At 41.8% G+C, this 14,542-nt stretch overlaps 1 protein-coding gene and 1 pseudogene across 3 annotated transcripts in view; both read left to right on the forward strand.

The window, feature by feature from the left end:
- Positions 1–14,542, forward strand: part of NUP93 (nucleoporin 93) — a 128,233-nt gene that overhangs the window by 99,674 nt on the left and 14,017 nt on the right. For all 3 annotated transcript variants that reach the window (XM_049786122.1, XM_049786123.1, XM_049786124.1), the window contains 5 exons: positions 344–421; positions 3,772–3,861; positions 5,414–5,553; positions 11,433–11,565; positions 12,897–13,054. In XM_049786122.1, coding sequence (XP_049642079.1) covers positions 344–421; positions 3,772–3,861; positions 5,414–5,553; positions 11,433–11,565; positions 12,897–13,054 — 599 coding nt within the window. The remainder of the gene's footprint in view (positions 1–343; positions 422–3,771; positions 3,862–5,413; positions 5,554–11,432; positions 11,566–12,896; positions 13,055–14,542) is intronic.
- LOC126028920 (uncharacterized) lies at positions 2,941–3,118 on the forward strand (annotated as a pseudogene).

Genomic DNA, 14,542 nt, shown 5'->3' on the forward strand with positions numbered 1-14,542 from the left:
TAAGTAAATGGTTCAAAGCTCTTTGAGGCTCCTCAAATGTCCAAATGTCCCCATTTCTGTTGAGATTAAGACTGAACATTGGAAAAGATGGGAAAGTTCCAGAAACTTTTCAGTGAGATAGCCAACACTTGTTATTTTTGAGTTACCTGAGTCCCATGCCTGTCCATTCCTTTATATTCATAGTAAGATTGTTACATTCTATTGAAATCTGAAGGATCATTGTTTTGAGAGTGTCTGCCTGGAGAATAGATTCACAGCTTTGTTATGATGAAGGTGGTTGGTGCTTTTGTCTTTTACATGCCTGAATGCTGTTCTTGACCATTTTGAATATGTACTTCTGCAGCCCAGCTATATCAGTGATGTGGGGGGACCACCTGGTCGAAGCTCTCTGGACAGCATCGAGATGGCTTACGCCCGGCAGGTAAGTGCAATCGCAGAAGAGATTGAATCTAGGAAGATGCTTTGTGAGCCCTCTGGGAGTGAAAGGGAACAAAGTCTTCATGTGAAAGTCAAACCCATGAAAGAAGTCAGGTTTTCTTCAGGGGGCTGGTTAATATTTCACCGCCCAAGTCACTGGAAAATTCTAGCACATTGGTCATAGAATGATTTAAAATTTGATTTGGGGAAATAGAAATCTCCCCTGTATGCTGATAAAGGCATTTTTGTTTTGCATTTTATAGTAGCCCGTGTTTAACAAAGTCTTGAATAACTGCACTGCTTTCAAAGGGGAGTTCTGTATTAACTAAATTACCGGGGGGTTGGTAGTTTTAGCAGAGATCCTACTTTGCACCTTGTTGTTGAGAGAAATTTTCTGAATACTTTTCTGCATTGGTAGGCATTGTGCACTCAGTATTGCTTAGCACTCTTGTGCTGGAGAAGTTTGTGACCTTTTGGAAATCTAGCTTCAAGCTTATGTTATGACCCTGCAGAAGTGGGGTGTAGAATCAGAGATGCACAATCAGAAGCAAAGAGAGTCTGCTAGACTGATCTTGCCCGGAGAATGGTACTTACCCAAAATTGGCTCTAAATAAAACCATACTAACTATCTGTGTATTTTATTCTATTGTGGTGCTTCTGGAATCTCCCTCCATACCCCCCACATACAAACACATAACACACACAAAGTAGTAGGAAGGGAAAACAATTTGGGTGTTTTGGTTTGGTTTTTGGGCCATACCCAGTAGTGCTCAAGACTTAATCCTAGTGGTGCTCAGGATTAAACCCAGGTCAGCTATATGAAAGGCACTTTGTCTACAGTGCCCTCTCTCCAGCCATCCCCTTCTAGATTGGAGAGTTCACTTTTGGATTGTTGGGCTTCTACCCTCTTTGGATCATCCTGTGTCAGCAGTAGGAACTCTTCCTCAGTCATGACTGACTTCCAAGAGTCTATGAGGGGAAAACAATGGGGGCCCTTAGTATTACCATGTTCTGCTTTTCCTCCAACCTGGTGGGGGCCCAAACACCTGGGATCTGTGGCAGAAAGCTGTGGCCATTGTGAACTGTTCTTCCCTTTACCCTCTGCTTTTTAGCAAATGAAGAACTACCTGGAAAGCTGGTGGCATCACCAGAAACCCCTTTTATCACTACTGGGAACTTTCATAAATGCATCCTAGCTTTGGCCAAATTACTTGCCCTTTTTATTACCCCTGCGATCCCACCTCTTGGTGCTTATTTAAAAGTTTCTCCCCTTCAGTGTATCATTGGCACTGCAGACTCAGTAGCCAAGATGGGCACCTCAGCCTCTGCCACACAGGATCCTGCTTTCCAACTCCTTCATGTTTATAGCTAGACTCATACTTAATTTCCTTCTACCTTTTTTTTTTTTTTTTTTTTTTTTTGACACACCTGGCAGCTCTCAGGGATTGCTCCTGGCTCTGTACTCAGAAATTGCTGCTGACAGGCTCAGGGGACCATATGGAATGCTGGGAATAGAATCCGGGTCCATTTCTGGTCGGCCACGTGCAAGACAAATGTCCTATCACTGTGCTATTGCTTTGGCCCCTCCTATGTTTAGATCTCTCCTCTCTACTGTATCCACATCCTTAGTATTTTATCTTTATATATGATTCAAAAATACAAATCCATCCATTGCTGCAAGCTACTCCCAAAATTCAAGGTTAATACAACTAGGAGCTTCTAAGGACAAATTTCATGTCTTCTATGAAATCTGTAAAGGTTCATGAAACAAGTATTTTTCTGTAGTCAGGACACCATCAAGTCCTATGTCAGTTGTCTGGTTGTCCCCTCTGTGGAAAGCATGTCTCTCCAACCTGTGCTAATCTTGTACCTCCTAGAGGAAAGACCCCTCAGAATGCAATTGAATGATTAAGTATTACTTTATACTTCACAAACCATATTGATGAATCTTTTTTAAAGTTTTTGTTTATAGTAGGAGTTGGCCGCCATATCTGATGTTCCAAGGCTACTCCCTACTCTGTGTTAGGCCGTGCTCAGGTTACCGTGCATTACTGGAATCTAACTGGGATGCCCTGTTGCAGAGTATTCGCTCAGCCCCTGGAGCCATTTGCCAGCCTACCTCATTTCATCTTCACAGCAACCCTGGAGATCACTTGATACCACCACCCCCAGTAAAAGTATCGAGTCATGGTCTGGAGAGATGGCTCAGAGGGCTGGAGCCCAGGTTGATCTCCACTATTCCATCGTCCCTTGAATGACCCTGAGCACAGCACATATGGTCCAAAAAAACAAACAGAAAGGCCACTGAGTTTTGACAAGGTTTTTCTCTAACATTACCAGATGGCCCAGTCTTTGGCAGAGCAAGAACTTCTGATGTGAAGAATAGAATTTAGGTAGTTTTAAAATAAATAAATAAATAAATAAATAAATAAATAAATAAATAAATAAATAAATAAATAAATAAAAAGAATTTAGGTAGTTTTTACCAATCAATTCAGTTTTGAAATATATTTTGGATATGTAATATATTCTTGGCATTTTGGCAAAGATCAAGTACAATATATATTCCTATCAGTTTAGTATTTGATAACATTCTTGAATGACAACGTATGAAGTGTGTTTCTGGAGCACGTATTGAAACTCTGTTCTGTCCACAGCATGCATCAAGCTGATAGTGCAGGATCGCCTTGGAGAATAAAACTGAAGTTTGGGGCTGGGATATCCCTCAAGGGTAGATTCCTGCCTTGCATATGTAAGGCTCTGAGTTCCATCCTTGGCTCTGCAAACAAATCATGTAATATGGAGTAATGGTGATTTATTTTTCTACTTTAACCATCTCAGAGATCCTTTTTCTTGAAGAATGCTCTCTTTCCCCAAGAACAGAAACACTTCCCAAGAGAACTGGACTCTCCAATATGCTGTAATGATTATTCTAGTGCTCATGGAACCCTGTGATCCTGGGAAGTGCAGAAGGAGTTAGTCCATTGACCCTCTCCCCACCTGGACCACTGAGACTCAAGGTCAGCTGGGCAGAAGCCCAGTCTGCTGTGAACTCTCCCAGGCCCACCCACCTCCCCTACCTTCCTTGTCTGAATGGGAAAAAGGTTTTTTTAGCTTTTGGCTTTTGGCTTGTGCCTATGTTGTTTCTGGCTGCCCGAACACAAAGCCAGAAGAAGAAGCCTGGCTGGAGGCTTGCAGTGCAACTGTTCAGTGAGCTCCCTGCTCCTAGAAATGGGAAAGTTGGCCAATGCTTTGTCTACAAGCAGAATGAAGCTGGCCATTATAGAACTTATGCAAAGGCTCAACAAAGCAGAAATGAAAACAGGGCATTGACTCTGCTTTTCATCATTTCAGATCTACATCTATAATGAGAAGATTGTAAGCGGGCACCTGCAGCCAAACCTCGTGGACCTCTGTGCTTCTGTGGCTGAGCTGGATGATAAGGTAGTACCTGGAACAATTCTGGATAGGATGGATGTTGAAGTGGTGCATCTGCCTGCTGACTTGAGTAAAGTGTGCTGAAGATGTTCCATTGCTGTGGGATAGTGACCACTATTCTGCAGTGTTAGTGTGGATTATCTAGGGTGGATTTTTGATGAGGGTATGCATGTGTGCCTGCATAAACAGCTTAGTTTATCTTCAAAAGGCCCAGCCGAGACTGAGCAAGAGTTCTCCTTTATACTTGCTTTGAATTCTCTAGGCTCTAGGCTCCCCCATTTTGTCTCCTTTGATGAACTCTGTAACTAGAGACAAATTGTAAAGGTGATGTGGTTTTTGCACCTGAATCCTTTGAAATTTACTTGAAGGGGGTTCTGTTGTGATGGCAAAAATATTTGAAGGCATTCAGGCCCTCCCAGTTCCTACTAGATTAGTAGTTCTATTTAGGGATCATCCTGGCATGTTCTACTGCCTCCAAGATCAACTGGGCTTTCTCAGAGGACCATGTATTATGTCAGGGGCAAGGCACATACAGGGCATGTGCCTGAACCCTGTACTGTCCTCCTGGCCTCTCCAGAAGGCAATTTAACAAACCCTATTTGTATGCTACCATTTCATTCCTCTTTGAGCCCCTCAGCATTTTCTTTGGTCACTGTTCTCCCAGGGTAAGGGGTAAGATAAAGAGCAGAAGTGTGAGTGGATAGATGGGCTGGCAGGTGGCCATAGGAGGAAAGGTAATGGTGGGGTCAGGCATTCAGACACAGATTGTGTGTGTGTGTGTGTGTGTGTGTGTGTGTGTGTGTGTGTGTGTGTGTGTGTTCAAAAATGTAGCTAACTTTGATACTTCAGAATACTAAAATAGAAGGCCATGTATAGATTTCAAATAGAAAAACTACCGACCTACTTTGATCTGTACTGTTCTAAGAATTTCGAGCTTTCAGGAAACACATTTTGTCAGGAGTGGTTTTTAGTCAGGGGGCCTCTGGGAAAATGGGCTCTTAGCTGTGCCGGGTTGGACACCAGGAGGATGCCTGTTCTCTTCCTGGGAGGCTGGAGGCAGGGGGTGTCTTTTGAAGGGAGTGAGTGGGAAGGAAAGTGGGGACTCCAAAGCTCACAAATGTGCAAGAACAAGGGGTCCTGTAGCGTCTGGAGGACAAAACCCATGTTATTTAGGTTAAACTCTTTATTTTAAGTCTCAAAACTCCAGTGACCTTTTAAGGCGTGTGAGTGACTAAACTCTTACAGCTTTGGGTAGCTGTTTGTTCTCTTAGGGGTAGCCTGCAGATTGAGTGTTCTCCTTCCTTCTGTGTGGTCTTATATCAGTGGTAATGTTATGTTAGACCCAGGATAATGATCTCTAAACCAGCTCAGAATAGGATGCCCCATGGCAGAGGAAGCCAGGCAGCTGGCAGCACAGTGGTACTTAAGATTGAAGGCCTAGAAGACACTAAATAAACTTCGTTCCTCCTCACTATGCCTGTCTTTAAGGACAGCATGGTGTGAGGAGCCAGACTTGTCCGGCCTTGCCGTGTACTCACATGCCATCACTTACCTGCAGAACATCTCTGACATGTGGACCATGGTCAAACAAATGACAGATATATTGCTGGCCCCAGCGACAGATGCTGTGAAGAGCCGCAACAGCGTGGAAGTGCGCATGGAGTTCGTCAGGCAGGCCCTTAGCTACCTTGAGCAAAGGTAAGGAGTCCCACCATTAGGTGCTTTTATTTCTTAATGTCTGAATTTTTATACTTGGCAGTATAAGCACCTTCAAGCTTTGGGCCTGTTAAACCTCATATTTTCCTCTCTCACCTAATCCCAACCCAGATCCTTCAGTTTGGTCCTAAAGAAGGAGTGGCTGTGTGACCTATTGACAGGGACATGTCGTGCTGTTTAGAGCTTCCTGGTAGATGATCCTTCTTTTTTTTTTTTTGTTTTTGTTTTTGTTTTTGGGCCACACCCGGTAATGCTCAGGGGTTACTCCTGGCTATGTGCTCAGAAGTTGCTCCTGGCTTGGGGGACCATATGGGACACCGGGGAATCGAACCGCGGTCCGTCAAAGGCTAGTGCAGGCAAGGCAGGCACCTTACCTTTAGCGCCACCACCCGGCCCCAGATGATCCTTCTTACTCTTAGTTGGCCAGCAGTTCTCCCGAGTGTACAACAGCCCCTTTTTACTTCCAAGCCAAGGTGCTAGCTGGAGGAGAGCAGCCAAGTGGAGAACACTTGCTAAATTGTAGCCTTTCGCTTCTGAGCCTGTACAGCTGCCATTGGGCTTATAGTGTTGTTGCCCTTTATAATCAAAATAAGACTTCACTGAGAAGCCCTAAGACACCCTGTTTGTAAGTATGGTCATTCAAACTAGGGTGTTCAGAGAAAACATTTTTCTGCCACTGAGTGTATTAATTATTCAATAGACACGTGGGCATCACCAGATTTTTTTTAAACTTGTTTGTATCCATCCCTGTTGAGAGAAATTGGAACTTCAAGAGGCTTTTTTATTTCTGGCATTAGCACAAACAAGGTTATAAAATATTTCATCGGGTTTCAGCTACATTTTGTAATGTTAGCTCAGGGCCTGTTGATCTGTTACTGTGAAGAACCTAAAGTATGTATGAATAAACCTAATCCCTTAACATTGGTGCTTTACTTTATTTATTTTGCCAGTTTCATTGGTTTTTTGGGATTTTTTGGGTTTGGGTTTTTTTTTTTTTTTTTTTAATTTGGTTTTTGGTTTTTGAGTCACACCCAGCACTCAGGGGTTACTCCTGTCTCTATGCTCAGAAATCGCTCCTGGCAGGCTCAGGGGACCATATGGGATGCTGGGATTTGAACCACCAACCTTCTGCATGAAAGGCAAACACCTTACCTCCATGCTATCTTTCCGGCCCCAGTTTTATTGGTTTTTATATCTGCTAAATCTATTATTATTTTCATTTTTCAGAATTGTTTATTTTCACTTCTTTAGCTGCACTTAGAGCCATATGGGAGTTACCTATTAACAAATATTCTAGCCTTATTTATAAGATGCTAGTGTGTATGTGTGTGTGTGTGTGTGTGTGTGTGTTTGTAGACACACAATTCTAATGTTTCAGCTATAACAATATTGAAAAAAATTTAAGTGTGGTCTGTTGGATCCCCGTTGGCTCCCTGTCAACAAAATCGCTATAAATTAGAAATAGGCTATGTATTTCTTAGTCCTTAGTGAGTTTAGACAGCTACTTCCATACAGGACTCTGATAAATCTTCTAATCTCTTCTTTTAAATACTTCTAAGTATGGAAATCTTACTAATTTGTTAATGTGGGTTGTTTGTTTTGGGAATTAGGACTCAAAATGGGGCCTCCTAATCCTAAACAGGGGTTGTATCACTGAGTTACTTTCCAAGCCCTGCCAGGACTTTTTGTAATTGCACCAAATTCCATTGACTTTCATCTTTAAGCTTTTCTCTGTATACTTCATCTCATGTGGAACATCGTGTGCATTTGAAATACCTGGCACTTTTAAGCAATCTCTCTTGGACAAGATGCATGATTAGAAATGTCTTTTGGGAGCCGGAGAGGTGGAGCTAGAGGTAAGGTGTCTGCCTTGCAAGCACTAGCCAAGGAAGGACCTCGGTTCAATCCCCCGGCATCCCATATGGTCCCCCCAAGCCAGGGGCAATTTCTGAGCACTTAGCCAGGAGTAACCCCTGAACATCAAATGGCTGTGGCACAAAAACAAACAAACAAACAAACAAAAAAGAAATGTCTTTTTTTTTAATTCCACATTTGGATATATGTGACTTGGATTATTTAATCATGGCATGGAAGCATCTTTAAAATACTATAGATGCTCTTAAAATGCATGGTAGAAGTAGAGAGAAAGTAAAACTGAATTTTTGCATGACCTCCATATTTTATCCTGCCAGCACTTAAAAATAATTACATTTATAGTGGTGAGACTCAAGAACCAATAAGTGCTGAAAAAGAACCAACAAGTGTCGAAACTAATGGGAAAAAAATGGACTTACTATAGAGATTTCCTTAAAATAGAGCAAGTGACTTTGTATCATAATATAATAGGTAATCCCATGCATCATGAACCTGGATGTTTCAAAATCCCTAAAGTCTAAAATCCTGAAAATCAAGATCCCAGGAAGGTATTCCTGAAAAAATAATTTAAGACAGTTGTTTCATTATTAGCTGTGCAAACACCTATTTGGAGAAATGCTCTGACACTGCAGATATACAGAAAGGATGGCTCTTCATATATTAAGGAGGCATGAACAGAATATATCTGTACGTACATACAGTGCTTACTCCCAAAGCAACCAAATCCTTTTGTGGAGTCAGTTTTATGACAACAGCAGAAATACATGCAATACATTTGAACTCTATAAAAGTGTACCTGATTTATAACTTCATGATTGAAAATGCTGTGATGACAAACACATAACATGGATAGTGAATTATAAAAAAAAAATAGTGATGACAATTTAAAATAGTGACAACATTTGGAATGGCAGTATAGCAGTTGCACACAACTGACCCTGGTTTGATCCCCAGCATCCCATATGATCCTGAGTCTGCCAGGAATAATTACAAGCTGGTTCGATCCTGCACAGACCAGTCTTGCTCTTCTCTTGCACATAGGGGCAATAGAGGGCATCCTGCTGCCTCTAAGCTAGGACGGGGAATGGAACTGACCCACAGTACAAACTCTTCCAAACAGGAAGATGCTCTCTTACTGTGAGGGATTCAAATTCCTCCGTGCAGAGCTGGGAGTAACTCCTGTGCACTTCCAGGTGTGTTCCCCAACCTTTCCCTACGCCCAAAGTGACAACACAAAGCAAAAACACTGAAAAACATAACTAAAAATTCAGCTATGAAGCAGTATGCTTATTCTAAGGACAAGTATGGGCTGCTGCACAGAGGTAGCCCAAAAGCTGGCCAGCTTCCATGACTGTGAACTTGCTGTTGAAGTCTTCCATTGTCAAGAGCAGCTGCTTTTCCTTGTTTAGGGCATGGCTCTCCTTGGGGGGAAATGCTCACTCACATTTATTTTCCTCTTGGCACTGCTCTTTTTGGAAGCCTTTCATGATTCGATGTATACTGACATGAGCAGTCCCTATTACTGTCTGCCATCTTCTGTGCCATGCTTCTCTGTTGTTTTGGATATGTGAAAAACCTTTTTTGCACAATCTCACAGGCAGACTACACATTTGGCAAAGCAGTCACAGTGATCGAACAGCAACACTACTGTGTACGTGTCGTCTCATCGTGCTGTGCACATAATTATTTTCAAACCAGTCAGTAACTTTGCTGGCTTCTTTTGGCAAATGCAGCCTTAATTCATTAAGAGCTCCTGGAATTTCATCAGCTGGAAGGAATGTGCATGCAGGCAACTGCTCCTTTTTTTTTTTTTTTTTTTTTTAACTGACGCTTTCCTTCTTGCCATGTCATGTGGCTATCCTACTCATTTGAATTTCCTACCATGTGCTTTGGACTAAATGGCAGAAACCAAACTCTTCTATTAATCCTAAGAAATTCACTTTTAGATTGCACCAAATATCACATCTGCCATTGTTGGGGCTTCCCGTTGAAATACATCTTCATCATGGTTCATCAAGTCTTCAGATAAGCATTTATTTAAAAAACAAAAAACAAAAACAAAAAAACAAGAATAACCCCACTTTTTTAGCCTTTAATTCATTTATATGAACAAATACGTTGTAGAATTTTTTGATATAGTATTACTACCTATTATGTAAGATGAAGCATGTACCAATTTTCTATTACAAAAAGTGATGAATATCAGTCTCTCATCCTGAAAGTCAAACCCTCTTCAATAATAATAGTTCACCATTTAATGCCTTTTTGCAGCTCTAGGGGACCCTTTTCAGTGTGTGTCTTTGAGTCTTAAGTCTCTATTTATAAAGGTAAACCAAAGTATTTTATTAACTGGATTTTTCTTTTTTTTCTTCTTTTTTTTTTTTTTTTTTTTTTGGTTTTTTGGGCCACACCCATTTGATGCTCAGGGGTTACTCCTGGCTAAGCGCTCAGAAATTGCCCCTGGCTTGGGGGGACCATATGGGACGCCAGGGGATCGAACTGTGGTCCTTCCTTGGCTAGCGCTTGCAAGGCAGACACCTTACCTCTAGCGTCACCTCTCCGGCCCCCTGAATTTTTCTTGACTAGAATTATTTTCAGGATTCTGGTCTTTTGGGATAAAATAGATAATTCATTATCTCTATCATTATCATTATCTTTGAGATTATGATGGCACAGGGGGAACTAATAATATCAGCCTTATTTCTTGCCAGAATGAACAGTAGCTGTAGCAGATATGTTCTTTGGAATTTTGAGTTCATGCTTTCCATGCCAAGGTCCTGTCTGCAATTCCTAGCCTTTCTCCCCCTCGCCCCCTCCCCAAATCTGAATCTCATCCAGATCATGAGAAACTATCTAGTTGTAGAACATTCTACTGCTGGTCTGGAATCTTTTTGTTTGTTTTTTGGATTGGGGTCACACCCATGTGCTCAGGGGTTACTCCTGGCTCTGCACTCAGAGGTCACCCCTGGCAGACTTGGGGGACCATATGGAATGCCAAGGATCGAGCCCAGGTGGGCCATGTACAAGGCAAATATCCTGCCCACTGCTATCTCTCCAGCCCAAGTCCTGAATTTTAAAACACAAAATATAAAAGATAATTACTTAAAAATTAATCTGAAAATTTTTTAATCCCTTCTATTTTAGATATCAGTATATTAATGGTAACTTTCTTCATGACGTAATAGTAATTGTGAAGAAATTCCAAGTTTTAAAGAGATAATGTAGTCAAGTATTTACCAGAGACGTGAGTTTCTGATTTCACTATTTCTATAGCACATTTTAGAATGGTTTAGGAAAGGGTTGAAGAGATAGTACACTGGGTAAGGTGCTTGCATTTCATGTGGCTGACCTGGGTTCACTTTTCATCATTACATGGTTCCCTGAGTACTGCCAGGAGTGATCCCTGAGCTCTTCTGGGTGTGACGCGAAAACAAAACAGAATGAAAAATGTGTGAATGTATGTACCAAAGTATACCTTGCATATGTGCATATATGTATTCTTATTTATATTTGCACAGATATGTTTTTCTTACATATACAGAGCAGAGAAATTGTTTTCTATGAATGTTAACTGGTGAATCTATATATGGGGTATATTAGTATTCATTGAACTGTTCTTTTCATTTTTCTATGTTTGATTTTTTTGTTTAAAGTAAAAAGTTTAAAAAGAACCCACCAGAGCATTGGACTGAGACCTGGAGCAATTATTATTCCACACATTGAGCTCTTAATGCTTTTGAAGTCTGCAATTATGTTGCTCCAGGGATTCTTTTCAATGTCTGCAGGAGTGAACATTCTTTGCTGCAATTCGTTGTTCACTGAATAAATAATGCAGTTTGCTTCATTAAGCAGACATCATTTCCTCTTGTCTGTTAGAATTCAAGTCCAGATCCGGCCCTGCAGAATTCACAGTCCATACTCATAGACATATGACATCTGTATGAGAGAAGAACTCTTTCTCATGTGTCCCATTTTCTTTTTTCTAGTTACAAGAATTACACCCTCGTGACTGTCTTTGGAAATTTGCACCAGGCGCAGCTAGGTGGTGTGCCTGGAACTTACCAATTGGTTCGAAGTTTTCTCAACATTAAACTTCCTGCTCCCTTGCCTGGACTTCAGGTACTGTCCGCTTCCTCTGTGTTGTATCTAGAAAGAGCAATCTTTTCGATAGATGTTTTCCAATAAAAATGAGGTTATATGTAAAAACTGCTGTGTGGAGAAGAGATGGGGGGTGTTCAGAAGAGAAATGGGGAGTCCTGATAAGTGATAGTGGTTGTTCAGCTCAAGGGGAGTGATGAAGCAAAAGGGATAATGTTACTGGGGTTTGAATGTGTTTGAAAACAGCCAATACGATTGAGAGCAGAGTGAGTGAATGTCTTCTGGGACATCTGGAAGAACAGAGTTGGAGAAGGACTAGCCTTTTCTCAGCTCATAGTTCAGTATGGGAGAATTATCTTACAGGTAATTAGCGTGCCGTGCGTGATGCATTACACTGAGCTTTGTATTGAGGAAGATATGGGGTCTAGAGATGTAGACCTGGCTTCAGAAAGAAAATGTGATTTACACTGGCCCTTGAGAAATTGGCACTCACCATGCTGAAATCTTGGAACTGTGTGGAAAGAGGGAGGCAAAAAGAGGCAGATGGAATACTGGGCGTGTTGGGTACATGGCCCATGGGTGAGCTTGGGACCAGCAGAGGAATCTTGAGTGACTGGTAGACAACCTTGGCTCTAAACTGCTTAAAGGTGTATTAACAGGGAAGTATCTTCATTGGATCTGAGTTTTAGGAAGAGTCCCTAGGGAAAAGGGTAAGGGCAAAGAGGAAGTCTTCTGAGGACTTCTGTCTGGAGGAGTTGGGGAACGACAAGCTCTCTTCACAGATAGATGACAGAGCCAGAGTTGGGATAAGTAAACTCCTTGGATAACTGGGAAAGGAAGAACAATTGGCTCCCTAGTTTCCTAGGGCCAAAGCAATGTCTGAGACAAAGATACTCAGTAAGGGTTTGAATGATGAAAACACTGTATTCGTTTGGCTTAGTAGGAGCAGTCAACATTTTATAAACTCAGTTTGGTGATCTTAGAATGCTCATTGCTCTTACTCTTTCTCTGTGGAGGGCAGCAGTAGTTTCCCTCTGACTATCACCAAGGTTCCTGGGATTTTCTGAAGAAAATCACAGGCTGGCTTTGAATCAGTCAGGCACAGAATACTTTTGTAAAGCCAGAATACCACTTGCTAGCTTATGTAGATAAATTGCTCCGTGCCCCCCTTGACTTCGTTTCCTCATTTCTAAGCAAAGAGGATGCAGCCTGTTCCACCATACCTGATGGCAGTTGTGGTGAAAAGCTTAATACATGGAGAAGGCTTGGCTGGGGGCTGGAGGCAGGGGATGCATCTAAAAGCACTTGTTCAACTTTGCTTCTCTGTTTACCCAGCTGCTTTCCTCTTTCAGGATGGGGAGGTGGAAGGCCATCCTGTGTGGGCATTAATTTATTACTGCATGCGCTGTGGAGACCTGCTTGCTGCCTCACAGGTGGTTAACCGAGCCCAACATCAGCTGGGCGAGTTTAAAACCTGGTTCCAGGAGTACATGAACAGCAAGGACCGAAGGTACAGTAAACTAGATATCTGCTCAGAAGCCCCAGGAGCCTAGAGGAGGGTCCTGCAGGAGCGTGTTTGTACTCTTCCTTCAAGTGACTCAAAATCAAGTCATGCTAGGGGAAAGAAGGAAGTGTAGAAAGTCAAACTAGGGTCACGTCACTGATGTCCACTCTGTCTAATGTGACTGCATGTGGGAACTTATTTTTCTGTTAAATTTGGAAGGAACTGTGCTGAAAATATGAAATAATTTACTCTGTAAACCTGAACACATTCAGCTGCTTTAGAGAAAGAAGTATTCTTGTATTTCTCTTTGACCAGGAATCAGGCACAGGCACTTGAGAGATTAAAGGGAGAGCCAAGTTCTAGTTCTCATGCAGACTCGACCTAGTTGACCCAGTAATGGATTGAGCCCCAAATGAAGTTCACATAAAGCTTTTATAGGTCAGATACAGGAGACACAGTATTTGTGGAAACAATTTCTTCATCTAACATGCACAACAGTTGCTGACATCCGTGATATTTGGCACAGTGAATAATATATTCTTTTTTAAATTCTCTAAAGGTTTTTATTGTTTCTGTGACCCTGCTCTGTTCCTGCTCAAACAACCTGATTGGTTTGGCTCTTTTCCTCTGTCTGGTCATAACTTGTTGATGTTTCAACTTTGCCACGCTTCCAGAATGGGTCACTTGGAAATCCAGCCTCTATTTTTCTGCTTTGCTCCTAAATTTTCTCACTATACTCCTAACTGGCCTGTGCTTTTCTGGTCATCCCAGTAAGAGAATATGTTGTCGTGCACTGTGGCTTAAAGGTTAAAATTAAACGTTAATAATCTTGAAATATATTTATTGACATCAGTCACTGTATTTTTTAAGTTCTCTTGCATAAAGGCTACTGAACACTCAATAGTTTTTTTTTTCTCCATTTTGTTAATGAGATTGGATTAAGTTCCTAAGAGTGATGATACCTGTACCTATGGAAAACTGGGATACTTTGTTAGCAGCATGGATAAATCCAAGTCTGGAAATTGTCTTAGACTATGCTTCCATTTTGTGAAGATAGCAGAAGTGGTTCAAGGAGGGTAAATGCCTTAGGGCTCTTCCAGGAAGGGACCCTGAGGTAAGGATTTGGGAATTGATTCTACCTTGATGAGGACAGGAATACCAGAGGGAGACTAATACAGTTAAGAGAAAGATGGGGTTCGAGTGATAGCACAGTGAATGTTTGCCTTGCCTACCATTACTCCAGCATTTCATATGGGCCCCTGAGCATCACCAGGAATGACCCCTGGTGCAAAACCAGAGTAACCCCTGAGCACTGCCTTGTATAGCCCAAAAGCAAAAAAGACTACTTTTGTGGGAGATGGGGAACCCTCCCCCTCTCCTGGCACCATGTTTTTTAGTGGTTTAGGAATTGAATATGACTGCACCACACCCACATACCCAGGGTGTGTTTCTTTTGGGGAAGCTGGGCAGTGGCTGAGAGGCTAGTCAGATGAA

The sequence above is a fragment of the Suncus etruscus genome, chromosome 14 (assembly GCF_024139225.1).
Source record: "Suncus etruscus isolate mSunEtr1 chromosome 14, mSunEtr1.pri.cur, whole genome shotgun sequence".
NCBI classification, from domain to species: Eukaryota; Metazoa; Chordata; class Mammalia; order Eulipotyphla; family Soricidae; genus Suncus; species Suncus etruscus.